This window comes from Corvus hawaiiensis, chromosome 3 (genome assembly GCF_020740725.1).
Source record: "Corvus hawaiiensis isolate bCorHaw1 chromosome 3, bCorHaw1.pri.cur, whole genome shotgun sequence".
NCBI classification, from domain to species: domain Eukaryota; kingdom Metazoa; phylum Chordata; class Aves; order Passeriformes; family Corvidae; genus Corvus; species Corvus hawaiiensis.
Genome location: NC_063215.1, coordinates 25,329,234 through 25,356,043, shown reverse-complemented (window position 1 = coordinate 25,356,043; position 26,810 = coordinate 25,329,234). Strand labels below are relative to the sequence as shown.

Below are 26,810 nucleotides of genomic sequence, written 5' to 3'. Positions count from 1 at the left end.
AGAGATTTAAGCAATTTTCTCATTAAAACTGAGTCTAGACCACAGAGCTGTGCCACACCAAACCAGGCTTTGAGTGCCAGCCAGCTGAACCCTGGGGCCAAGGGCTGTCCTTATTCTGATGCAGCATCCAGATTTTCTCAAGTATGTCACTCTCCAAATACACCTCTTGTGCTGGACACATTTCCCTTCTGACCACTTGGGCCAACTTTAATAAGTCATTTTCTAGGTAGCTTGAGTTGTAGCACATAGCAACAAAAGAAACATCACAAGCATGCGTGGGGTGGATGAGGGGGGGTGGCAAACATGGAGTATCAGACTGCAAGAGAAGTTAAGGCAAAAAGGGGATCAGAAGCCCTCACTAAACATGGGCAGTCGTTTTGATTCTGATGGAAAAGTGTATTTTACCAGAAAATAATTACTAAAATCAGGGTAAAGGCATCAGAACCTGGACTGACTATATTACACTATTGAATAAGCAGCATCCATTAATTTTCTAGTACTTCAGAAAAAGCAATCACTTTCATGTTGTTTTGCTCTTTATAATCTCTCCTTGAAGTTTTTTTTCTCTTAATACTTTTTCCATTTGTTTCCCAGGATAGGGTTTCTACACTGTAATTGTCAATATAATCTCATTTTTCATTTGTAGATGGAAGCTGTTTCAACAGAGAGCAAAACTGTTTCTTAAATTATGCACAGATCAACAAACTCACAAACCCAAAGGTCAACAAAAGGATTTCTCCTTTGTCCTTCCTCTAATCTCAGTAGTTCTTTCTCTTGCTTGTGTTCCTTTCACCTGTGGGCTTCTATCTCATGGGTTAATTTAAACTTAAAACTAAGCCATGTGAACAATTCTCTCAGCTAGACATGCTAGAATGGATTTGGGCTCCACAAAAATAAAATTCAAGAGGAAAAGAAATTTGGACTTGGAACAAATTCAGTACAAAACAAATGCCTTGAAAAAATATGGGCAGGAAAGCAGATTAAGGCTTTGAGAATTACACAGATCACATGGCTTTAAATATGAATTTTTCCCACTTCAGTGCCTTACTGGAAACAAGAAATACTATTAGGTCCTTGGTGGGTAGATCTATTACAATTTCTAGAGTATTTTTAACACATTTATAGTTATAGATATGCTTATATATATGAAATTTTTATCTATTTTTTAAAGTTTTCTATACTTTTTTGTTCTATTTGTATGTGTTGATTTCTCACCCCACAAACTCTCTTGAACTCACTGAAATGCTTTTTCAAATTTTTTTTCCACCACCGGGTTAATAGGTATGCAATTCACAAGGTCTATACAGTTAACTTCTGTTATTTTTCCATTGAGAAAGAAAATAATACAAAAAACACCACTCTTAAATGTGTAGCAATATTTTCAGAATGTTCTGACAAATTAATATATTACCTAGAGAGAGAGAGACTTACTGACTGCTGACCTTTTCTTCCGTTTTCACAGCTCCAGAGTCCAACAGCTTAAAAGTAGGCTGGATTAAAATCACACCAGGTCCAATATGGCAAGAGGCTGAGTAGCCCATGGACTATTCCATTTAGACTGGTTTTAATTTTTATGTTTTTACTTATGGTAGTATTTCATAAAATAGTTCATCACATTAATTTTAATGAAAACAGCAGGGATTCTCATTAAGATATCAGTCTTAATCACAATGCATCAGGAGATAAAGTGCTCCTGCACTCTGGGACAGGGCTGCGATGCAAAGGTCCTGAGCATGTTGTCAGAGTCCCCTGTGGGGTGCCTTGTGGTTCAAAGGACCAAGAGGTTGGGGAGAACTCAGTTAACTTATGCCAGCATAGACAACCAGCTTCCTTAGACTTTCATAATGCATTTTCAAAGCAAAACATTTAAGATCCAGGCTTGGAAAACATCCTGTGGTAGCAGCACAAGATCAAAAACCCAGCAGCATAAACTGGAAAGCAGTGTTTCCTCCCAGTGTGCAGGAGAGCAGACGGTAATTCTGCACCTGGCACGGTCAGAAGGGCCATGAATTTTGCATGGCAGGGGAAAATTGCTGTGCGTGTTCACTGCTGACTGCTGTGGGTGCTGACACAAGCGTGAATAATCCCTGGACTACTTCACAAAATACAAGTGTCTGTGTGGCAGCAAAATGTGACCAAGGTTAAGCACACAGGAGCATTCCTTTCCCAGCAATGATGGCACTTGTTCTCAGCGATCTGAAACCCATGGAGCCAGATTTACAAGAGTAAAAACAAGAATCACAAAAAACACTTTGCAACAAAAATACAGCTTTATTTAATTTCAACATTTATATTATTTCTAAAGAAAATATGCTGTGTTATATTGGGCATCTCTTAAACCAGCAAGCACTTCAGGAAATGCCATATTCATGTGTGTGCCTCTGGGGTTAATTATGCTAGTACATAGGATTATCTCTTGAAAGAATATTTGATTGTTATTATTGCCTTGCAACTAGCATACCAAAAGCAATTTTTTTTAAAATGGTGCTTTAAATAAGACTGGTGCTGTGGATTCCTTCTCAATATAGAAACAGGCTTCAAAATATGGTTTTTAGCTCTTGATCCTAATTTGGGGCTGAAAAAGAAGGATTTTTGCATGAACACAATTTGTCAAAAATACAGATTAGTAAGATGCATAACACACACTGAGGTCACTTAGTTTTCCTAATTTATACAACCTGATGATCTGGCTAACAAATAGAATTCATAGTTTCACAGAAAAAAACCCCAACCCTAAAGATCTATTCAGTCTCCTCCTTTGTGCTCTAGTTGTGGGAGAAGATGAGAGCTGGCAGGCCAAATTTATTTTGTGAGAAGCTTGCCCGTCTTTGCAGCAGCCTGAGGTAAACTGCTTTTAAGACTTAAATTTTCACAGAGCTGTAGCTGTTCAAATTCAAACTAAATCTCTCTCCCTGAAATTTAGACCCATTTCTTTTTCTCCTGCTCTCAGGAAAGATGGAAAAGTGACTAATATCCTTTATAATAGTCCATTATGAAGAGACAGAAACTGCTGTGCCTCTCTCTGTCCTTATTTCTTATCTTCTGTGTGAAGACACTGAAGTATTTACATCTTTTCTAAATCTTCCATTTGTTTCCCACATCCTATGCCACGGATTTTGCACTAATAGTGAAAAAAAATGAGTAATTATATTCATCATATTATAAGTATTCCTTTCAACCTCTCCCTGAATGCATCACCTCTTCTACTCAGACTTAGTTTGTCCTCCCCTATAATCCTCATGTTCTCACCTGCAGTATTATTGTCATTCCTCTTCTGTCTGTACCCTTCATATTTCTTTGTATTTTTCTTCAACCAATTGTATCATATTTATTTCAAGCCATTCTTGTAATGTAAGTCAATTTTTTTTAATTAAAATCCTGGCTTCCATGCTGCTTGCAAGTCCTCCCAAGTGAGCATTATTTGTAAATTGGGTAAGCCTATTGTCCATGTCATTGAGAAAGTAATTAATGGCAAAGTTTTATAGTGCTAGAGCTACAAGACAGCATTCTGGAAGTCTGTGAGATGTTGTCCCACTCCAGAAGCAAATAACTCTTCTCAGAGTCCTGCTTTCCAATCAAGTACATATCTATCTTATATGAGTTTAATTTAGTCCATATCTGCTTTGCTTGCTTATGGCTGTCGTGTGGGACTACACTGAAGGTACACTGTATAAAACACATCCTTATATCTGCTTTGCTGTCACAGAAGGAAATGAGATCAACTTGATAGGATTTTCTGACGTGTCCCTGTGCAAATAATCTTATCTTCTTACCATTCTCTAGGTGTCTACAAATGTGTTGTTTAATACCTTGTTCCAGTGTCTTGGAAATGCTATTAGGACTGAATTTTCTGTAATTCTTTAGCATTTCCTTTCCTCTTTTGCTTAGATAGAACATTGTGTTTGCCTTTCTCCCGTTTTCTGGGAGCTACTCATCGTGCTAATCACTAGTGTTTGAGAAATTGCTTAGGTTAAGTATTTTAAGGGTTAATTTCATTAGGCTGTTCTGTCCTGAATATTCCAATTTACCTCAGTATTCCTTCAGGTGTTATTTTCCATTTCTCTCCATGATATTACTCTCAAATTCTTAATAATAGTAGAAATAAACTTTTAGTCATAATTAATCTCTTTTCTTGTGAAGACTGAAACAAGGAAAGAGAATAAAAAGGCGTTCAACATTTCAGCCTTTTCAGTATCACCTATTTGCTGACCTTTCTTGCTAAGTAATACATCAAATCAGCTCTCAAGCACAGTATATTATTTGCAACATGGTATTGTTTAACTCTAGCAAGCCACTCATTTAATGGCACTATGTGGTCATGTGCTCAAATATAAAAAAATTCATCTTATTTCCCTAACATCCTTTCACAATCTAATTCCAGACTATACCTCAATTTCTTCCAACTGTTTGATTGCATCCCACTTAGAATTAATTCTATTGTGACTTTATTCTGTCATGCTAAGAATTGGAATTATTCTGCATTGGTAATTATTTATAGAAAATCACTCACTAAACATAACCAAAACACTGAATTTTGTACCTAAAACATCCTATCATCTTTTTAAACAAAATGATAAAAATTTGATAAAGTGACACCAAAGTAGTTACATATTCAAATTGTGACTGTAATCAAGTTAGAAAAAATAGTAATACTCACCATATCTAAACAGAACCTCTTTCATTGGAAACCTATAGAAAAATGAAAAAAAAAAGGTGAAAACAAAGTGAAGAAGAGAATAGAAACTGTGATATGTTATGCAGGAACAGTTGTAAAAACTGATGGACAGCTTCATACAGCAATTTGCTCTTTTTTTTAATCACTGGTTTGCTGCACTCTTAATTTATAACTCTGCTTACTGAACCAGGAATGATTTTTCATGCATTGACATGCTTCAGGAAGTCTTTTGCACACAGCAAATTTCAACAGAGAAACATCACCCTGACAAAGTGCACATCAGAGGACACTTCAGACTCATTGGTTTTCCACTTTCCACTTCTTTTTTGAACCTCATGCTGGGAGGACAGAGCATGCGGCCACCCTTGCATTCACATGACATAGGTGTCACTTTCCTCTGCCTTAGCAAGGATTCTGCCACGGTTTCCTAGAATAGCCTGGCACCCAAACCAAGGAGTAGGATAGACTACAGGGTGGACCAATAACCACCTGGTCTAAAAAGATAGTATTCAACAGTTCAAGATCTCTGTTCCAGGTGGTATTTCAGAGGATGCTAGGGTGACATCTCCATGAGAGATCTGAAAAGCTTGTATGTCCAGGAAGTCTGTGGATGCTCCGAATTTGGAGGGGCAAGAGAGACTGATACGCTAAGGGTATGGCTCCCATTCTGGAGGACTTTGCCAGACTGGAGGAACAGACCAGCAGAAGATTCATGAACAAAGGCAAATACAAAATCCTGCCTGGGGCAGGGGACAAGGAGGGATGGAGGAAGTGATTAACCCATGCAATGGCACAGGCCAGTGATTGACTGACTGCTACTGGCCTGTAGCAGCTCTGCCAAGAAAGACATGAAGTCTAGCTGACACCATGCTGGGTGTGCATCAGTCCAGCCCTGTTGTGATGAAGGATAACCCCATATACACTTGCGTTAATTAGAGCATAGCCAGCAGGTTAAAGGAAATTATTCCCATCTGCTGGGCACTAGTGAGGCTGCATCCGGAATGTAGTTTCCATTTTTGAGCCCTCACAAGAAAAACAGTTTTTTGCTTTGTTAAGCAAGCAGAGGAAACCAATGGACGTCTACCAGGATGGTTGCAAGTGTTTGTTGATTTGATTTCTGGGGAAGATGTGTGACAGATGAGGGGTGGCTATAGACAGCACTTCTTTAACCTAAAGCGTAGACTAAGGGGTATCTATTTTCCCTTTCCAGTTATTTAAGAAGGGTTTAATGACAGCTCAGATTTGCATGATGAAAGAAAACAAGGCAGCAAGTGGGGAAATTTTAATTAGCCGTAAGGAAAAATATTTTATATTGTAAGAGTGGTCAAACACTATAGCTAATTTTAATCTGATTCTATGATTCTAATTACTTATGCATTACTTAAATATTGAATAATTTTAAAAAGCCTTCTTCAGCCTACAACTATGTTTTGACTACCTATTCAGAGCAAGTTCTTTTCCTCCAAAACTATTTCTCAGTACTCCTGCCATTCTTTAAATGGGACCAATAACAACAGCTGTTTCTTAATGCCAGGCAGAATTAGATTAAAATTGTACTTTGAATCACATACTGATATTTCAAACTTTATCATTCTTATATTACTACCCTTTCAGAATTTTTAATGTAAACTTATAAAATGAATATATTTACAGTAATTCTTTTTATGTGATCACCCTACAAATAAAATTCTATAAATGTGTATAAGGCTTTTTTCTTGTTAAAGCATGGTGACCTAATATGCCCTTTCAATTTAGTAGGCTATAACTGAAAAATTTTACTTAAAACAAGGAGATATAATTGAAGCTGACTAAAAGTATTGCCCAAATACCTGTCGCAATATAAATTTCCTGTTGCACATATAAAATCTTTAAAAAAAAATTTAAAACATTGTTTAGATATAAAGTAAATAGAAATTTTATCTGCTGATATTTAAAGTTTTTATTTGAGAATTTAGAAGTGTGCATTGTTTGGACCTGCCTTTCTATTTATAAGACTCAGAAAGCTGCAGCTTACTGTTCCCTTTCAGTGGCCCATCCAATTTAGAAGTTAAAGAATTTGTCACAGCTAACACCTGAAAATCTTACTCCTTTAGTAAAAGTAGTAGTTATTCGTACTTTTAATGTTCATTTGCAGGGTCATTAAATTTTCAGCTAAATGAACTGTTATAAGGATATGGAGAGAGCTTAGTGTTGCAGTCCTTGGCTTGGTCAAAATAAACTAAGGGCAGTGAGACCACTACTCCAGAGAGGAATGGGCAGCAATGTTCTGCCATACCAGCCAACACCAGCTTTCCACTGTCTGGGGAACAAGGCTGCAAACTTAATCAAGATTGGAAGCAAAAAGTGAATAGTACATCCGTGATGTGACACATGAAGAGCCCATGTTTCTGTCTCCTAAGAAAGCATATGGAACAACACGGTCTTTTTCCCCAAAACATTTGGAAAGATCTGTCCCAGCACCAAATGGAAAAAGAAGGTGCTTGCGTAAAGTCGATGTTTGAGCGGGAGTGTTGCCAGTAGAGTTCCCTCCACTTCTGTTAGGTATCTACCACATCCTTGTCCTTGCTTTGACAAGTTGAAATCTTCTTTACAAGTTGAAAAGGTATTGAGCAGTATGCACAAGCTGAATCATTACAGAATATTTCAGGGCCCAGTGAGGAGGGCGTTTAACTGGAAGAACACCACTTTGCTGTGATAATGCCATTTAGGTTGGAGCTTTTGTTTAAAGTAAAACCCTTTATATAAATTCTTTAGTACAAGGACACTTTCATAAAATTGGTACATTTTCCTCTTATATGTAGAATCTATCAATGATTAATTGATACTATTGTTGACTTCTGAGCAGGAACACTCCTTAAGTAAATAAAGACTAAGAGCAGTGTATAACAGAACTTTGAACCTTATTGACGTTTTCACAGAATTTCAAATTTCAAAAACTTTTGCTGCTTTGCACAAAAGACAGTCAGTGAAATCCTGTTGCCAGTGAAGTCAATAGAATCAGCTTTTTCTCATGGGATCTTTTTATGAGTGTTGACTTTAGAAATGCTATTGATTTCTCAAGTAAATATTGCAGATCTTTCATGAATAACAAACAGATAAAAGGGAGTGATGAGTCAGCTGCAGCAAAAGATTACATGGACCTAAAGTAATTGTATTAGTAACTGTAATTTGTCATTTATTAGTAATTGTAATTGTAGACTTGGGATTTTTCAAATTATAGATGAATAAGGGTAATGAGGACATACTTTTAGCCCCTGCACACAGTGGGTTTTTTCAGATTTTAGAGGTACATATGCCCCCTGTTCTCTCTAAAGGTTCTGACTCGGTAAAATTCTGAGAATGGTTATAATACCATTCACACATTACAGCCTGGGCAAACACTAGCTTTACTTGAAAGGAAGACAGTAGGTATCAGAAATTATTGGCATACTGCTTGGTTAGGTTTCAAACAGTATCCTTCAGACCTCCTCCCTTTAACATGAACTGGTTGTAAAGAAGGATTTCACAAGGAGGAGAATGTCATTTATTTATTTTCTTGCTTTCACAAGGATTTCACAGGTCTTAGTACATGCTGTTACAGAATGACACTAAAATTACACAAATAATAGAATGCTATTCTTCTGAATACAAAGGTAACTCCTTTTTTATTATTATTTTTATTTCCAGTGAATACTTTGCTTTGAGGAAAACAACACTAATTACTAAGGAGAAACTAGCAGCACATTCCCCTCATTTCCTCTCTCGCTCCTTCCTAGAGGTCAAGGAGGTATTCACCTTTCACAGAGCATCTGCCCATCCATTTGTTTTTTTGAATTGCACGAATCCCACTGACTTTCTCATACTGAGGGAGGAACATTGCAGGAGAAGTTAAGTATGAGCCTACATATAATTTTAGATAAAGAGGGCAGATAATAATTTAGATAATATAGCTCAGTGATCTAAGGGTCTTATGATAGCAGTAAGAGTAATATTGGGCTTATGACTTGGCAGATTTTTTTTGTAATCAGTTCATCATCCAAACAGAATTCACTGATAAAAAAAAGACATTTTAAATTCGGTGGAGATTTGTGGGTTATGTAAACTCATAAGGTGTAAATTTGGTATAAACTGTTCCTAGAGTCAAGATAGGTTCCTAAATACAAAGGAATAATGCAGGTGCCTGAAAGATGTTGTGATTTTAAAAATCATCAACCAAGACCTACCTCGCTTTTTTAATGCACTGGAAAGGGAGAGCATTATAACATACAATTCTGAAAACCCAACCACATAAAAGAGAAAATTGTGAAAATGTGTTTGTTTTTCAGAGACAGGTCAACAACAACTTATCTCCAAGAAGCCACTACCCTCAGGGCAGCTAAGAAGACTGTCCCAAATATCTTGAGCAGCTTCTAGTTCTGTGTTGCTCTCCTGTCTGTCTCCAAGACAGAATAAATGTTGATCTCCTTCTGGGTATCAGTGCTGTATACTTCCACTTCCAGCAATAGATCTCAAGGGAAACAGATGCCTTTGTTCAGTCCTTCTTGACTGAGAATGAAAAAGGGGGGTCATCTCTAGATGCATTTGTGTCTTCTCTGCCACCCATTAAACATACAAAGAGATCGCTCAGCCTTCACGTGGCCAGTGTGGTGTGCCCTGGTCACCTCCTCCTGCTAAAAATGAGATTAAAAACTGGGGAAAATATTAGATCATTTGCTCTGTACAAGTGAGTTGAATAGTTCTATGAAAAACATTTTCTTTGATTTGTAATAGAGGAAACAGTAAATGTGTCATCTCTTGATATCGCTTCCTGAGCAGCTTGTGGTGAGCCTAGCACAATTCTTCCTGATGTATCTACATGGACTGGAGTTCACCTGCAGAGTCATAGTTGCAAAATACACATTAGTGACAGGCCCCAGGGAAACAGCACAAATAGTCAGCTTGCTCAGCTGTACAAAATGGTATCTGACACTTTTTTGAACCCTAAAGCATATTATTTGCCTCTAGCTAATGCCATTATAAGTCATCCAGTAAGATGCAATCAAAGGAAAAAGAAAGCATACTGATAACAGCACTTATAAATCTTCTTCTTTCCCATTGACTGTCCTTGGTCCTTATAAATGCAACCACAACTTCATCAGGTATAGTTGTTCTACAGGTCATGGTACAAATTCTCCCACTGTTGTAGTACATTTAAGCTTTTTAATAAATTGGTTGATAGAAATTCTGTTCAAAGTGCTTCTTTAAAAGCGAAGCAAACTTTTAGAAGACAGTTCTATATATTTTACCTGTCTTGGAACAGACCAAGCTGGCCTCTAACCAAAGGAATTTTGCACTTTTGTTGTGTCTGACATTACTATGTCAGTACAAGGTCCTTCACTTTCTGAACTGATCTTAATAATGCATCAGTTGAATTATGTGTCTTGTCTCTTAGAGAATTCTCTTTGAAAATATCTGTCTTTCCATTAGATCTGCAAAATTCTCTCTCAATGTGCAAACTGTAAAGCAGAAAGATGAGAGACAAGGATCTAGCTGTTTGCCTCCCTCTATCTTATTTTCAAATACAGGAAAATCATCTGCATCATCAGAGGCTGTAGATATATACATGCACACTTATACAAATACACAAATATACATACATGTGTATATATACACGTTTTAGAGTTCCTGGTGTATTGCAAATCTGCTTAATCTCAAAACAAATTTACCCTCAGAACTATGCAGTCCCTCTCACTGCCTTCTAATGATAGATCATTACTTCAGTAATATTTCAGAAACTTTACAGCAGAGATGGAAAAAAAACAATCTATCTCAGAAGATCTGCCAGGTATTTGTGGTCTAACTTCACTTTGTGAGGGCATTTTGGATCTTTCTTTGAATAGTTCCACAGCAGACACAGTTCCATAGTAACACCTGCTTTTGAGAGAATCAAGAAGTGGCTCCTGGGAGGCAGAGGAAAGGGGATTGATGGTGTAGAAACAAGCAGGAATGTCAAAGGCAAGGAAGGAAGGAGGAGATTTGGAAGGCTGTGATGGAGATTCAAACAAAAAGATATATGAAATAGCTCTAAGTCTCTGACACCCTGCACAGGGAGCCCAGGGATGCCCATGAGAATAAGAGGCTACGGTTGTGCCTGTATACTCCTGGTGCAGAACAGCAGTCTGTTATCAACCCAACAAGTGAGATATCAACCTCTTTTCATTTTTATCTTTTTTCCCCTTATTTTTTAAGTGGAAACTGAGATAAACTGTGAAGATATATTGATATGTTTTCAACAAACTCAGAATTCAGGCAAATCCTCCACTTCCAAAATGTGAAGGGCTTGACCCCAAAACTCCCACAATATTTTTCAGAACTAAAAATAATTTACTCATTGGTAGAAATTATTGGCAAACACCCATTTCATTAATTTAAATTATCATGTTGCTGCTTTTAGACAAACTAGAATCTAATTTTAATATAATAAATTAAAAATAAACTGTTTATAAATATGTAATTATCATTCCTATCTGTATTTCTAAATTCATTAAAAAACTAGTGAAAGAATTGTGAGCATGCACCTGGTAAAAGAGGTCTCAGTAGTAAAAAATTAATTCTTGTGTCATAAACATTCTCATGCTGCTATTATTGGTAGTAAGTTATGCCTTCTTAGATGAATTTCTAAAATAGTATTGAAAACGTCCTGTAATGCATGATGTTCTATGACATTTCAAAGCCAGAGTAAAGAATATGATAGTTAATTGAATTACATGTTTATTCCAACATTGAGGCTATAATTCAGCTTCATGCTCATAACCTTGTTGGAAAAAGAGGACTTGCCAGTGCCTGCTGAACCTTTTTAATTTTCTGTATGCTCTGTCTCAAGAGAAAATTGATAATGACTAATAGATGCTTCTGCTCTCACTGTCTAGGGTGGTAACCACTATGGTCCTAAAGTTTAGTTATATAAATATAGTCAGGAATTGGCCACTGAATTTAGACTTCAAGAAAATTTTTATCCTTCTTCAAAGTCAAATAAAATTGGCACTGAATTTTGATACTGGACAAACTTGAACTACATTTGATGTTTTCTTGACTGTCTTTTGTGAAATTCTCAATAACTAATTATCCTAAGTGCTTCTGGTACCTGTTGTAGTGTTTGGGATTTAAAACAGGAGCTATATTAGTGACTGAAAACAGTGGAAGGTGTTATTTAAATATGGCTGCATAATTTAACAAAGAGCATAATTTAACCATTCCCACTTTCTAACATCCCAACAGCACATACCAGGAACCTGGAGCATAAATGTTAGTGTTATTTCAAATTCACATAAGCAATACAGGCAGCAAAACAACTCTCGATTTTTTTCTTCACTGACCATTGAGAACAAATAATGTTTATGTGGTCTCTGCATTGGATTAAAGCAGGTTTGGAAGCTCAGCACATTTTTACTGATCAACTCTATATGAGCTATGCAAATAAAAGATAAAGCTAGCATGCAGATGCTTAAACCCATTAAATGTCAACTGATTACCTCCTTGGAGATGAGTGTCTCATTTTCTGGAATAGGCACTATGGGATGACTGGGCTGCCGAGCCAAGATGTCACAGGTTGGAGAGAACATGAGGTTAAAAACAGGAAAAAAGAATTCATTAGCAGTTCAATTTCTATATAAATATCACTAAAATTTAAAATTAAAGCAAATACCCTCAGACATACAAAGGATAGCAAGGCAATGAGATCTAATTTGTGTTCAGCCGACTCTACTACTCCTTGTCTGTATGAAAATCTATTTCAAGTTATGGTCTGTTTTCTGTTATATTATATTCCCATAATTAAAAGGTTGGGGAAGGGATAAATCCCTTTTGAATTTCAAAGAGGCATCTCAAGTAAAAATCACAGCAAGAGCACCAATTTATGATACATTTAGTATTAGATAATGCACATAAAGTTATTTAAAACTGCAACCATATTTCTGTCACTTTGAATATCTGTCTTCTCGTATCTCCTCCAAAAGAGCTTTCCTTTCATATGTCTATGAAATTTCATAGACATAAATCATACAAACATTTCACTAAAAAATGCTGTGTAACAGTAATTAGTATGTGCAGAAAACTGGTTTCAATCTTGGTAACTTTCCAGTGGTTTGAATATTATATATCTTGCATTTGAGTAATAAAGTTTGATGGCTGTGACTCAAGTGAAGAACCATACCAACTTCAACGAGATTTTAATTAGAATGCAGGTAAATAGATCAGCTGGAGCCTATAAAGCCAAGGTTAAGATCATAAGCTTGTGACATTTTATTAAAGGCTGACACAGAGACATCATCTTTAAAGAAAAGGTTGCTGAAAGTTCTGGGATTTGGGTATTTTAGGATTCTCCAAAAACAAGATTGGAAGAAGCCTGCTATTTTCAGTGTATCAAAGGCATTAATTTGTTTTGGCATTTAGATCAAATATTGAATCAAAAAATTATCTGTTGCTTAAAAATATTGCTCTTCTAAGAAAATTGATTTTTACACTGTGCTTTTTGAGAAGCAAAACTATCTGCTAGACTGGCCCTGTACACAAAGAAATATACTGAAGTGGAATACGTTCTAATTTTCTGCAATTACTTTATGGATGTGCTATGTATTTCTCTCTTCCTTTGTAAATTTGCCCTGATTCCTTTCCAGGGAAGAAGGAATCTACTTTAGCAACAACAGAAGTTTTGAACCATTTAACTTCTTTTTTTTTGTGATTATTATTCCCAAAAATGAAAAGGCAAGGGAATAACTTTAGGCAACAGATTTATTTATTTATTCAATATATTTCTACGAAGGAATAAATTTAGGCAAAAGAGGGGTAAGGAAGGGATAAGGTGCCTAGACTCTCTCAGTGGCAACATCCCTCCCTCTGACGCTCACGTGGCTCCCAATGTCAACCAGGCAGCTGCCAAGGCATCCCCCAGACCTCACACCAGCCCCCGCTGCAGCACACACAGGAGGTGTTGGATGGTCTGCATGGGAGACAGAACTCCTGTTTCCAAATCAAACGTCCCATGATTACCAAGGCTGGGCAATCCTTGATGATACACAGGTACAGAGTTCTAGCAACACCTGTCGTATCTTGGCAAGTGTATTCCAGTGAAATAAACCCCACAGTTGAGATAGTTATTGCTTTATCAGAATGTGGCCCGTCTGTATCCCAGCCAAAGTTTGGAGGGTCAACCATAAAGAGAAGGAGGAAAGTATTGTTCATATTCTCTTCACTTTCTGATGTACAGCTAAGCCCTCTGAGAAGAATTGTCCACTACTCACAAGAAAGAAAAGTTCTCTAGCCAGGCAGTGATCTGAGAATGAAGCAGCTCTTTTTCTCAAATTGCACAGAGAGCAAATAAATGAAAAATGCACTTCTATTGTGTTGTCTCATCCTGGCCTTTCTTGCCAAGTATCCATTGCCTGTCCTGTTAACCTGAAATGCCCCTCTGAGTCATGATTCTGCCTTACCCTTTTTCTTCAATATGAGGTCTCATGTCCCTCCTTAGACCAGACAAAATTACCTTTTTTGGTCCAAGAAATATATTTGCTTCCCTTATTTTGATCGCTCCCTCTTTTCAAACTAAAGAGACAAACTGTGTGACAGTCTCCACAGAGAGAAAAATTATTTATATTTCTGAGCAGACATGTAATATTGATTATTTTGGGGAGGTTTAATTGAAAGAAGGTAAGGAATTCACTAATTAATAATGAAGAAAAAGAGTTAGTTAACAATATACAGTTCTCTCTGTTTCCACAAGGCTTCTCTGACCTAAAACCCTTGAAGTTATCGTAGAAGAGTCTATACATTCTACTTGTCAGATGAGTCTAGACTTAAGGAATTCACATATGGCTCATTTATAAGGAACTTTAAGCAGTACTTCAGTGAATAAGGAACATATAAGCCTAGTGTTGAACTCTTTTTCTGCTGAAATAACATTTAGTCTTGCAGGTCCCTGAAAGGAAGGTGTTGGGTTCTTCCCTGGAATCATACAATTCCGCCTCTGCCAGCTGCAAAGGAAACAAATGCCTTGGCTGGGTGACTTCATCCTAAAGAACTGGAGGCCAATTATCTGTGTTATTTCCATCAAGTGTCAGCGCAAACCAAAACGTGTCTGTCTTGCTGTAGAAAATGTCCCATACTGTCCTGAGTTTAACCAAGAGGCTATAGAGTCTTATTCTTTCCTTTCTGAGTTTTCCTTAAAACTGTGATTTTTGGTGTTCTTGAATGCACACTACACAGACAACTTAAAAGTACCAGAACATGAAGTAGGCAGAATGAGGCTGGATTAGCCCTTTCATAACTAGACACTGTGTGCCTACCACCCCTCAGAGTCATATAGGAATGTGCTTGTGTCCACCAGATCTGGGGTGTGAATGCAACTAGGATCTTTGTACTTTTTATCGGTGTGTAGTCTCAGTGAGACCTCATCAAACTCTGTCAGCGGCATTCTTTCATCTTCAGGTCAAAGCGGCTGGCAAGAAGCCCTACCTCCTATGCAAATGCGAAAAGATCGTGTCTGTTGATGATGGGAGATGAATATTTCTTTTATAATTTCTACTCGTTTCCTTTGACAAAGTTACAAAATTCTGCATTACTCTTACAAGATTAATCAATAATATCTGACTTTTCCAGACGTTACTCAGATTTCTCATAATGTGACATTTTTTCTTTATATTTTCTAAGAACAATGGAAGAGCAAACTAGACAAATCTGCATTTGTGGCTGCAAAATTATACTGAGGAGAGCAGAGAATCTTTACAATATGTAAGTATTAGCAGCATGTAACTTCAAAGAGAAATTATATACCTGCCCAAAATAACTTCTTACAGACTTAGACAAGTCTTGGAAAGAGGTGGTTATATAATATCTTCATTAGACCTTTGCTCATTTAGTTCTGTAATCAGCAAGACATATTTGCCTTTAAAAGGTCAGTTCATCTTTACTGTGCTATGAATCACAGCTGCCTCTGAACTAATATAAAGCTTTCTGAATTGTTCTCAGTGTAAGACATTTTTCATAAATCTAAGTTGCTCTCTGGAGGCTCTGCAACCTTTGCTAATTGAGGCACCAGTTTAAAACTGGAACCAGTGAGAGATAACATACATAAGAAATAAGAGTATTTCAACTATAGTTGCCAGAGAACATTCACATTTACACTACTCTGTCAAGTCTTTAATCACCTTTGAAAATAAATTAGGTACTCTAGACCCTAATTAAACATAGACACATGCTTTCACAATAGGGAAAAATGACTGATTTCTCAAAGACTAAAAACATTTATTTAAACACACAAAACAAACAAACATTTTTATAAAACTGTTTTATGTCTCTCCACTTTATCTGAGTGATAATGAACATTAAATAGTCGGTACCAATAAATGGTAAAACACCCACAGCAGCAGAACAAGGACTACTTTCAACTAAGGGGAAAGAAAATAATATAATGTAAACAGGCAATTTATGATTATAATGCCTCTAGTCTCTTTGAAATGATACAGTATAAAATCTATTTCAAAGTTTCAGTTGTTAAGCACTGAATTCTTTTGCATCTTGTACCTCTATGGAAACAAAAAGTAAAGTAGAAATAGTGATCACAATACAGATTTACAATGTGCCTTCAGACTTATGCAGTAAAACATCGTGACAGACTTGCAAATCCTTCTTATACACTACTGTAGCTGTGCATTTTTATTTTGAAGATTTCAAAACTCTTTCCAGGTACTGATAAATACCTGCAAAAAAGAAACAACTCACACAAACATGGTTTCCTGACAGGTTCCTACCACACACAGGCCTGAAGGACACCAGACTGTGGTGAGTCTGAGAGATTTGAATCTAAATAGAATTAATCATAGAGCCATAGAACGGTTTCGGCTGGAAGGGACCTTAAAAATCACCTAGCTCCAACCCCTTTGCCATGGGCAGAAGCACCTTCTACTAAACCAGTTTGCTCAAATCCCCAGCCAGCTTGGCCTTGGACACTTCCAGGGATGGGGCAACCACAGCTTCTCTGGACAACCCAATACCAGAGAATGCTAGAGGCCGGAAGAGTTACAGGGCTTTGCAGCAAGGATTCCTTATCTGTAAGTGGAGTGAGAGGGAGATGCATGCAAGCTGAGCAGTGCAGTTTTCCTTGGGCTGCTTTTTCCCAGACCAAGTTTAACTTCACATGCAGGACCAGTCTGTGATGGATTTGACTGAGTATTTTCTGCCAAAATTATTTTTCAATGAAAAATACCAGCAAAAAAAAAAAAAAAAAAAAAAAAAAAAAGAAGCTTTCTGCATAATATTTTGATTTCTCTTGCAAATTTTTGCTGGTAATTTAGAAAATTAAAATGAAGTATTCAATTGCAAGAAAACCCATCTGTAACTAAAATATTGTGTTGTCTGTCTTGGATGTCACATTTTGGATCACTTCCATAAAATATTAAAATGCATTTCACTATCCACTTTGTGGCAATCATGTTAAGAGCCTCTGTTTTCTGCTGTGGGCTAATGAAGTGCTGCAGTTCCTTGCAGGGCTAATTTCACTATTGGGGATTACGGGAGCTAGTGGCCAGCAAGGATTTCAGACCCATAGTGAAGACTTGAGGCATGAGAACCACAACCTACACATTCACAGGGTAAGGCAGCAGAGACAAATCTCTTCTAATCACATGGATTAGAACTATTTGCTTTGAGATAGTTCATGTAACCCAAAGGATGCATATTGGTTTCTGGAGTATTTAAATGTTCTCAAAATTTAATGTGTATTGGACAGAAAATGTCATAATTTCCAACTACACAAGTATTTGAAATTTCCTTCAACATATTGACTGTAAACTATTTATAGACTCATGGAAATTGAGTAATTGCTTAGAATTGATGATACTTCCTGGCCCAAGGAAAGAGCTCATTTCTCATTGAATGAAAACACCCAAAGAACTCTAACTGCTTTCCAGGTGACACTGTGAAATGAACTAGATTTAATTTTCAGAGCTGACTTTCCCCCACATATTTTCTTACCAAATTACCTGCAAAACTGAAAAAGCCCAGTTTCCTGAGCAAGCTTCTGATGCAAGAGCGATCTTTTACCTTAGCTACTTTAAATCCAAACCAGAAACTTTGAATGAATCTTCAAGAGTGCACATCTGTAATTGCCACCTATTATATAAAAATTTGCATTCAGATCATATTCTGCCCATAATATAACTACTAAAATTATAGCTAGTATTTAACTGAGAAAAAGAGAAAGCTAGTTCACAACACCTCTGTCAATCAGTAAATTCTGACTTCTTGAATTCAAGCTCTGAGTACATTCTTGGAATTTCACCAGAACTAGTTCTATTTTATGCTTTTATCTAACATAATTAAAACTGGAGTGAATTAAGACCATATTTCAGAGTATACATTACACAAACACTTGCAATAAAAGTTCAGTGAACTCTAATTTGCCCTTTAAATTATAAAGTTTCCAAAGGTCTATCAGTTAACTGTTTACTTTTTCTTGATACCTGAGTAGTGTTTTTAAAAATCTAAAAAAGCAGTGGGAAATTGCATAGAAACACCTGTGTTCCGTGAGCCCTAAGATACAAATTTCTATATAGATCTAGGTGTTTGGGGATAGTTTCCATCAATTATGATTTTCTTTTTTTCTTCAGGCCTTGCTTTTTTACTATATTCAGTAAAAAGTGTACAAGTATAAGTTTTGTTTCTCACACAGGTTTCACACACGCCAAATCTTGTTTGATATTCTTCACTCATTTACATATTTCTGCTAATGCTGTTAATAACAGCCTTTACCTCTGGGTTGCTTCTGTTCTCAGAAGCAAGTTGCTAGCCAGGGCCAGAATTTCTATTATATTTGGGAATGTTTATTGTATAAAAAATGTCTGACTGAAATCCACTATGCAGAAGACTAGATGCCATCACCCCTGAAAGCCAGATATAAGGATGAACTCAAATTTTTATTATGTAGACACTTATTTGGTGCTTAAGACTGGTTTAATCTGTCCCAGCAGAGACAGCCTGTATAAAAGCAATGGCAGAAAGAAACACAGGTGGCTGTAACTGTGTTCCAAGAGGAAACTTGAACACTCCTGGGTGTGTTCACTGGGAAGAACATTTTGGTTTCTAAGCATAAAAGTGCCTGCTGGAGCTTGATCCCATGCGTTGTGCATGTTTTCTAAATGAACAGAAGTGCACCAAAGAAACGCCAGGGTCCTACCATCAACAGCTCCTCCTACTGGAAATAGGACAGAAAGGCTCTCAAACTTGTCTAACTACCCAGGCCAAAAGCAGTGACACAGTAATCAATTCCTTTCTCTTTCTTTGGAAGAGCTGTCTCCAGAGAAATGGGTAGCAGAATTCATTACAGGTGGTGCCAGACTTAGGACACCTCCATGTTAAGTGCATGTTCCTGGGTCTCCTGTTGAGCCTAAGATACCTTCAAGCTCTATTGCTAATTCAATGGATTTGAAGAAAGCAACTGATTATTTTTAGAAAATTATGATCTTTCTAAAAAGTGCTTCAAGAGAAACGCCTTTCTTTACAGATGAGCTGAGCAGGAACTCTACACATATTTTCTGAAGGCATTATCAAACTAAGTCAAACATGATAGAAATGTCATCTAAACATTTTATCATTAAAATAAATCATTAAGCCGAAGAAATGCCATAAAATAATATACAAAGAAGACACAGCAATATTAAGCATTAGTATTTTCCCAACAGGGAGGTCCAATTTGTAGCACAGCACTAATGAACTGAGTTGTTTACCTCTGATATCTTTTTCTACACCAAAGCAATTTTTCTGGATCACAGATAGTGGATTGATCAACCACAATACACCTACACAAGTGCAACATTTAAATATCAAAGTTCAAAAGAGAAAAAGAAACTGTCTTCTAGAAAATAAAAGCTTCTGGGATGATGTCTCGGAGAAAAGTGCTTTTCCATGGCAACCTTGAAAGGCTGCTGTATTCACAGAATGTCAATTCCCACTATGCTACTATTAATCAAATACAAACTCCAATGAGTAGGAGATTGGATGATGAAGTAAACACCACTGATTTCATTTAAAAAATAATAAAGATTCCCTTTAAATATTCTGCTTACCTCTGAGCCTGGAGACCTGCAAGTGATTATGAAAAGTTGACACTCTCAGCATGACTACATTTAGTGATTTCAAGAAAATTCCATTTAGGCCCAGGGAAAAAAATTAAATTGGCTTGAGCACAAAGCTGGACACTAAAGAGAACTTGTCCTCTGCTACTGTTGTAAGTAATGCCTGACCTGGCAGAAATGGTAACTTTCTCACACCTCTTGCAAAAAGGCAGTTCCCTCCAATCCATTTTCAAAGGCTATGCTGCTAAATATTTAACAAACAGGGAGATTTTCACAGGAGTGTTCATAAATCGTGTATTCAGCCCTTGCTGACAGAAAGAAAAGGCAGTTTGAAACTCACTAGGGACTTAGAAGCTGAGGGAGATACACCCACTCATTTCTTGCCTCTTTGCTTGGGCAAGTCACTCCTTTCTCCTTCAAAATGACAGCTGGTTTTCTAAAATCTAGTGCTCTCTGCCCTGACAGATATTTACATCGACCGTGCCTCCTGTAAATCACAGAATCTTAGAACAGCACAGATTGGAAGGGCCCAGCCTTTGTGGGAAAGAGAGCCTGGGTGAGGTTACCTAGCACCCTGTCCAAACACATCTAGAACCCCTAGAACACATGTGGTGGGGACTCTACCACATCCCTAGGGAGCTTGTTCCAGTGACTGGTCCCTCTCACTATAAAAAAATCTTTTGTATAACAAGATGAAACCTCTCCTACTGCTAGTTGAACCTATTGTCCCTTGTCTTCTCCATGTGGCTCCACGAGAAGAGAAAGCCTCTGTCTTCTCTATAACTATTTTTTAATACTGGGATCTTGTGAGGAGGTCCTTCCTGAGCATTCTCTTCTCCAGGAGGAAAAGACTTCTTCAGTCTTTCCTCATAGGATAGGTTCTCCTTCTCAGCCCTTTGATCATATTTGTGGCCCTTCTTTGGACTCTCACCAGCCTGTCTGCATCTTTTTTGAACTGTGGAGACCAGAACTGGACACAGTATCCCAGGTGCAGGGTTGTGCTCTTCCACCCTACACAGTTCCCCCTTAAAGGCTGGAGGGATTCCCATCAGAAGAATGCTTTGGAGTAAACCACAGAGCTACACGTTTCCTCAGGCTCTCCATCACTGCAATACTTGTATATAACTCCTTTTTCTTGAGTTGTTTTGTTGCAATCCAAAGGAAAAGGAGCTTTCTTAATAATAAAACTTTTAATTCATGTAATTATTCAAGTCCAAGGAGTTTAAATAAGAGCAGCAGCACCTGGTGGCTGGGCAATAGAGTGGGGAAGGAGAGGACAAGAGAGATAACAAGGCAAGTAGGCACAGAATCAGCTCACTTAAATGGGCAACATTTTTACTTCAGAAGCAGCCTGTCCACAGACTGAGGAAAGAGACACAACATCTTGGTTCCCACTGCCTCCTCCTATCAAAGCTTAAAACCACATAGTGAAATTATTTGGGACACAGGTTATGGATTTCATCAATTTGAACAGCATTAATCCACAAAAATTTCCAGGTCTATCTTTCAGCTTCATCTGTGTAATTTTATCATCTATAGAGATTCAGGTACTTCAAAAAAACCAATCTGGCACCAAGTCAAGCCCACCTAAACAACACCACAGTGCCCTTCCATTAAGCATTTCAGATCAAGACAGCTGATATTATCTTAGATCTCGAGGCAACAAATGAAGTGATCCTGGTTTTTAGGACCTCACCATATCCAGTCTCCCTAATATAAGACACAGGTGATCATTTTGGTTGTTTCCATTTCCCTTTTCTGAGGGAACCCTTGTTTAAGGTATTTTTTTAACAAAAGTGCAGGTGGAGAATACCTTCATTCACTGTGACCTCCTGCCCCTTTTCAATACTGTATTCGTAACATACTAAGAATGGTTGTAAGAATTTATAGGAGCAGGTTTTGCCCTCTAGTGGAAGGTGAAGCAAACACAACATATAATTAGAAACATTCATAGATTGACCATGTGGACACTGACCACGTGTTTACTGGGTGGCTGGAGAGCCAGCAAGTGAGCCACTGCATATTATTCCTTATCCTAAGGGGTGAGAAGTGGAGAGGGGAAGGTCCAGGGAATTTACAGAGAAAATAGTCCAGGTTTAGTAGAGAACAGAAAGAAATTCCCATGCTGTCAGGATGTTGTTCACAGAATTGGTCTAACTCTTTGAAATTTCAACACCTTTTACTGTATCTGCTGTGCTATGTTTTCTGCTACTGCAAGTATTTATGACAATAAATTAAATAATTTCTTTTTAAAAACATTAATATTAATATCTCAGACTTTAGTTGGGTGGTACAGGAAATAACAGGCAGATATTGTAAGCAATTTTATCAGCATATACTGATTCAAATGTTAAATATTGATCATGTAAACAAAATCAAAATTAGTCTTCCTTTGATTATCAAAGAAAGTTAATATTATAGACCAAAACAGAAGCATTTAAAATTCTAACTGACGAATATTTGCTTTTGGGGTAAAAAAACCTCAGTTTGTATTAAAATAGCCCAGTATTGCCATCTGATTATTCTGTTTCCCAAAAAACAGCTGACATGATATACCAAAAAAGTACACTGTCTTAATTATCTTCAGACACCTTTTTCCTGATTTATTCACTTTTCTATTCAAATTTCTGAGTTTTTAGCATTGTTTTCATTAGCAACAGAAAATATGTATTTTCAGTATTTAAAAAATTGCTTTAGTGGTCCTATGAACTATTTGTTTGTTCATGTGAATGCTTTCAATGAATAAGGAAACTTGTTAAAAATATTTGATTGTAAAATCTTTTCTGCCTAAATAAACATGTCAGCCCAGTTCAGTAAACATTTAAACAGAATTTTTGTTCTGTTTAAACCAGTCTCTCGGATGTGAAAAAGTGCTTTTGCTCAGGATGTCTCAAAGACAGAATGGAAGGTTGATTTTAGTTTTAGTTCTAGTTCATCCTCATAAGTAGGTAAAATGGTAAATTCTATAAATCCCACAGGATGGAGGAGCCGGTATCAAACACTATTAACATTGCCTATTAACATAAATTATGCTTCTATTACAGGGAGAGAAAGGCATTTCCAGGTATTTCTTTGGAGTCTGACAGCTGATCAACATGTATTCTCTGCAGAGATGATACATTTTTCCAAATGACTTGACTCCCTGTCAAGTCTTGACTTTCTAGTCTCGACTCCCTGTCAAGTGTGCCCATAACTAGTGACACGTATTTCACCCTGGTACTTCCCCTGAAGAGGAAACCATGACATAGCCTAAAGAAACAGCACATAATGCCTATGTTTTAACCTCTTGCATCCCAAAAAAAGCATGCTGTACATCTGAGTCCAATGATCTCTCCTGGCAACAAGGTTTGATCACTTACAGCCAGATTCTGTGATAGAAAAAGAGGATATGGAATGGATGCTTATGAATTTCCACAACTGATGCAGGGGCTGTCTTGTAAATGTAAATACCTTGTGCTAGCTGCTCTTCAAAAAGACTTCAGTTAAGGCATAGGACACAATTTTCACTTTACAAAGCTCATTAGACAGCCCTGTTACCCACACACCTGGGACTACAGTGATTTTTGTCTAACTTCTCCAATGCTGTCTCAAAGAAGACAAAAATTTCAGCAATAACAGCATTCGCTTTGTACTGGCAAGAGACAACTGTTTATCAGGATGACAGAGCCACTGGAAAAGTCTGTATTTCTCTCAGGTTAGCCTCCCTTCACTCAATCACCAAGAAAAAAATAAATACCCCCCTACTTTAGTGTGGGTAAGTGTTAAAATTAATCTGAGCATGAGGGACGAAATAGATTATTCCTGCTTTAAAGAGGAAATAGTTTGAATGAAGAGTGGCCTGTCCTAGCTAGTCTAGAGGAAGCAAGACCCAACACGAGCTGTGTCAAGGTAAGGAAAAGCTGTAATATCTCCAGGGAAGTTGGACACACAGGCTCATCTGAGATACATCTCCCACAGCACTTACCAGCACTGAATCCTAATGACTCAGCTGAATTCTGCCTAGAATTAAAAGGATAACAGCCTACAAAGCTCTTGAATCACACCACACTTGATGCTCACTTTATTGTACAAAGAGTTGTGTCTGTAAGGGCTATAAGGATTCTCATGAGCATCACACATGATGGAAGACAAGTAGCTGAAAGGTCCAGGGTTTGGACAGTCAGTGAGGGAGATGGATGGAGGACACAAAGGGGACTTAGTTGGAGGGATCAGTTTAGTTGGATACAGACGGTGTAGGAGAGCAATCTTTTATGAAAGAAAAAGTAAACAAAAACAGATTAATGGGTGCAAAAAAAAGTAGTTTGGGCAAAAAGCAAAGTGCTTGTCTTGCACCTTTTTATGTTTCATAAGACTAGATGGTTAATCAGGAAAGGTACTCAATTTTCATGCCAATACAACTGATCTACACTAAACATTTTCATTGGCATGAAAGTGCACACACAAAAACCTGCAGTAGATGTCCCATTAAACAAGTTATACTGGGGTCCAGTGCATCTCCCTCCTGCAGCTCAACTGGTGTTCAAGTGACAGAAAAGGAAATCCCTGAAGGATCCTGTGCTAGGATAAAATGGTCATGTTGGGGGGATTTAATGAGGCAGTGGGCTGGGAACAAAACCAATGTAAAAACAGTGTCTGAGAGGTACAAAAGAAGGCTGTATCTGTGTATGAGCAGGAGCATTCCAGCGTTTTCAACAAGACTTTTGAGACACTTAAGAGTTAAACCAGTGAAGGTGCATACACAGTATTTTTTGCTGTTCTAAGTTGTCGGTAGTTAATAGTGTTTCTGGTTAAGAAAACCCAATATGTGTGCTCTTTTTGCTCTTTTTAAAAGGATAAAATCCTTTTTCAAAAGATTTGGGGTAGGAGTCAAGGAGGCAGGTTTTGGCAGACATCTTGCACTTAGGTTTTGTCAAGGCTGTTGCCACAATACATCCTGGATTCTCACCCAGTTGGCTGGCTGTCTAGACCAGAAACTCCCCTGTGCTGTGCCTTTGAGCTCAAAAACCAGAAAATTTGTGACAAGAGCTGTGATTAGTTCCAGCAGAAGCTAATGCATCGCCCACCAAAAGAGTGAGCATGAGCAAACAACGGATCAGAGCTTGGCAGAGGCGCAGCCACTTCACACCAGCCTTGCCTCCTGCCGTGCCTCTTCAAAGGCACCAGTCCTGCTTCTGTTAATGATAAACCTTGGCAAACAGGTTGTACAAGTTCACACCAAGTGTAGCTAATATCTCTTTAGTTCATCCTGATCTTTCTCCTTCCCTTGCCCAAAGTAATTTCTTTTTTAAAGGACAAAGGGGTCTGTGAACATTTTTGCTAATAAGTATTTTCAAGCACACAAATTCTCTAACATTCATTATGAGTCATTTCACATAATTATGTAACAAAATGTCTAATCTTCCTCCAAAAAAGATCTTGTTCCCCCAATTTCAAATTAAAATCTTCATAAAGCTGTCATGTCAGCACTGCTCAGGAGTTATATCCACTTCCAGTGTATTTCATGGTTCTTTTTTGAATGAAGTGGAACATACTTACAAAATTCCTGGAATGTTACTGAAATGTACTAAGAGGAAAAAAATTCTTTCTCATGATGGGAAAAATACAGGCATCTAAAGGCATCTAAAAATGTGGGAAGCTTAATACTGTTGGATTGGAACCTCAAAAATATTACACTCTGTCTGTAAAAAGTGTTTGAGGGGTGAATATCCACAAGATAACAGTAATACCAATTGTATATGCCCTCAGGGGAAAAAAAATAAAGATGGCAGCATATGATAACATGAAAAAAAAAAAAAAAGCCAAAATAAATTGGGATTTTTTATTGGTACATGAGTAAATCTATGTACACTGTACCCAGAACACAGATGAAGAAAGATATTTGTGAGCTGAACTACATCCTTTCCAGGTGATCTTTACTAATTTAGATATTTTTTTTCTCTGTTAATTACATTGGATTATTTGCATGAGATCATCTACCTGTTTAAGGGGAAATTACCATTTATTTTTAAGGGAAATTGACCTTTTCCACAAAGGGACATTTCTTAACGAAATGGAAGGCAAAAAAGCTACTCTCTGGTGCACAGAAAACACAGTGTGTTCAACAGAGGGATGTGAAGCTGAAAGTCAGCACTTACAGCTGGCTGCATCATTATGTCTCAAACTGAATGTCACCCACAATAGTCACCAGCGCTCAGTGTCACACTGAGAGGTTTGGCAGGGCAGAGATTTACTGCAGAGGTCTAAGAAAAATTGAAAGAGATAAATTAATAAAACTGATGCCATCTGGAATCTCATCTACTCTCTACCCTCCTCGAAGATGCAGTCTGAAAGGGTCCGTCCTTTCAAGATGGGCTACATGAAGGAGAGGCAGCAACATTACCTAGAGAGGTTGTTGTCAGCAACGGAATTAGAAAGAAAGGAAAAGAAAACCCAGAGAAAGAGAGAGAATAGAAATGTAAGAGCTGAATCTCCCAGTATGACTGGGAAAATCTTAAAAGAAAAGCAGGGAAAATCGGTAACAGTATGAGCACTTTTGCCCACAGCCATAGTCGTGCTAAGGTCGTATCTGTGGACAAGTGGATTGGCACTGGGAGCCATGTGCCAGAATGCCTAGCTCCCAGTCTCCTAGTTTTAATTCTCAGCTCTTATATCCAGTCAAAGCAGTAAATTCACCTGATTTGGGTGGAATATTGGTAGGAACAACTCCCCCTCTTTGGAAGTCAGCCACCGTGCAGCCAAAAATGCTTTTACTTAGAGCAGGTGAAGGGGGAGAATGAGTCTTTAGTCTTTACGGGCTAAAAAACCCCATGGTTAAAGATAGCCAGCGCAATTTTCAAGCTGTTATCTTGGCACCAAGCCCAGTTCCACAGTCAGTGCTGCAGCCCTCCTACAGGCACTAAAACCCCTCAGGGAAGTTTCACAGATGCTGCAAGATTGTGAACATCCTCACTTGGGCATCCAAGTCTCCTCCACCCACAGGGGATATAATATCAGCACAATGAAACTACTCTGGGAGGCAGGAGCTGAAATTAAGAGCATATGCTGTCTTGTTC

The 26,810-nt window shown here is 37.6% G+C and overlaps 1 protein-coding gene across 5 annotated transcripts in view; it reads right to left on the bottom strand.

Annotated features, from left to right (window-relative positions):
* Window positions 1-2,251: 2,251 nt before the first annotated feature.
* The window catches only part of LOC125323714 (muscular LMNA interacting protein), a 103,660-nt gene continuing 79,101 nt past the window's right edge, over window positions 2,252-26,810 (bottom strand). For all 5 annotated transcript variants that reach the window (XM_048298902.1, XM_048298900.1, XM_048298901.1 and 2 more), the window contains 3 exons: window positions 12,166-12,219; window positions 4,658-4,689; window positions 2,252-2,575 (listed from right to left, as the gene is read on the bottom strand). In XM_048298902.1, coding sequence (XP_048154859.1) covers window positions 4,663-4,689; window positions 12,166-12,219 — 81 coding nt within the window. In that variant the 3' untranslated portion in view covers window positions 2,252-2,575; window positions 4,658-4,662. The remainder of the gene's footprint in view (window positions 2,576-4,657; window positions 4,690-12,165; window positions 12,220-26,810) is intronic.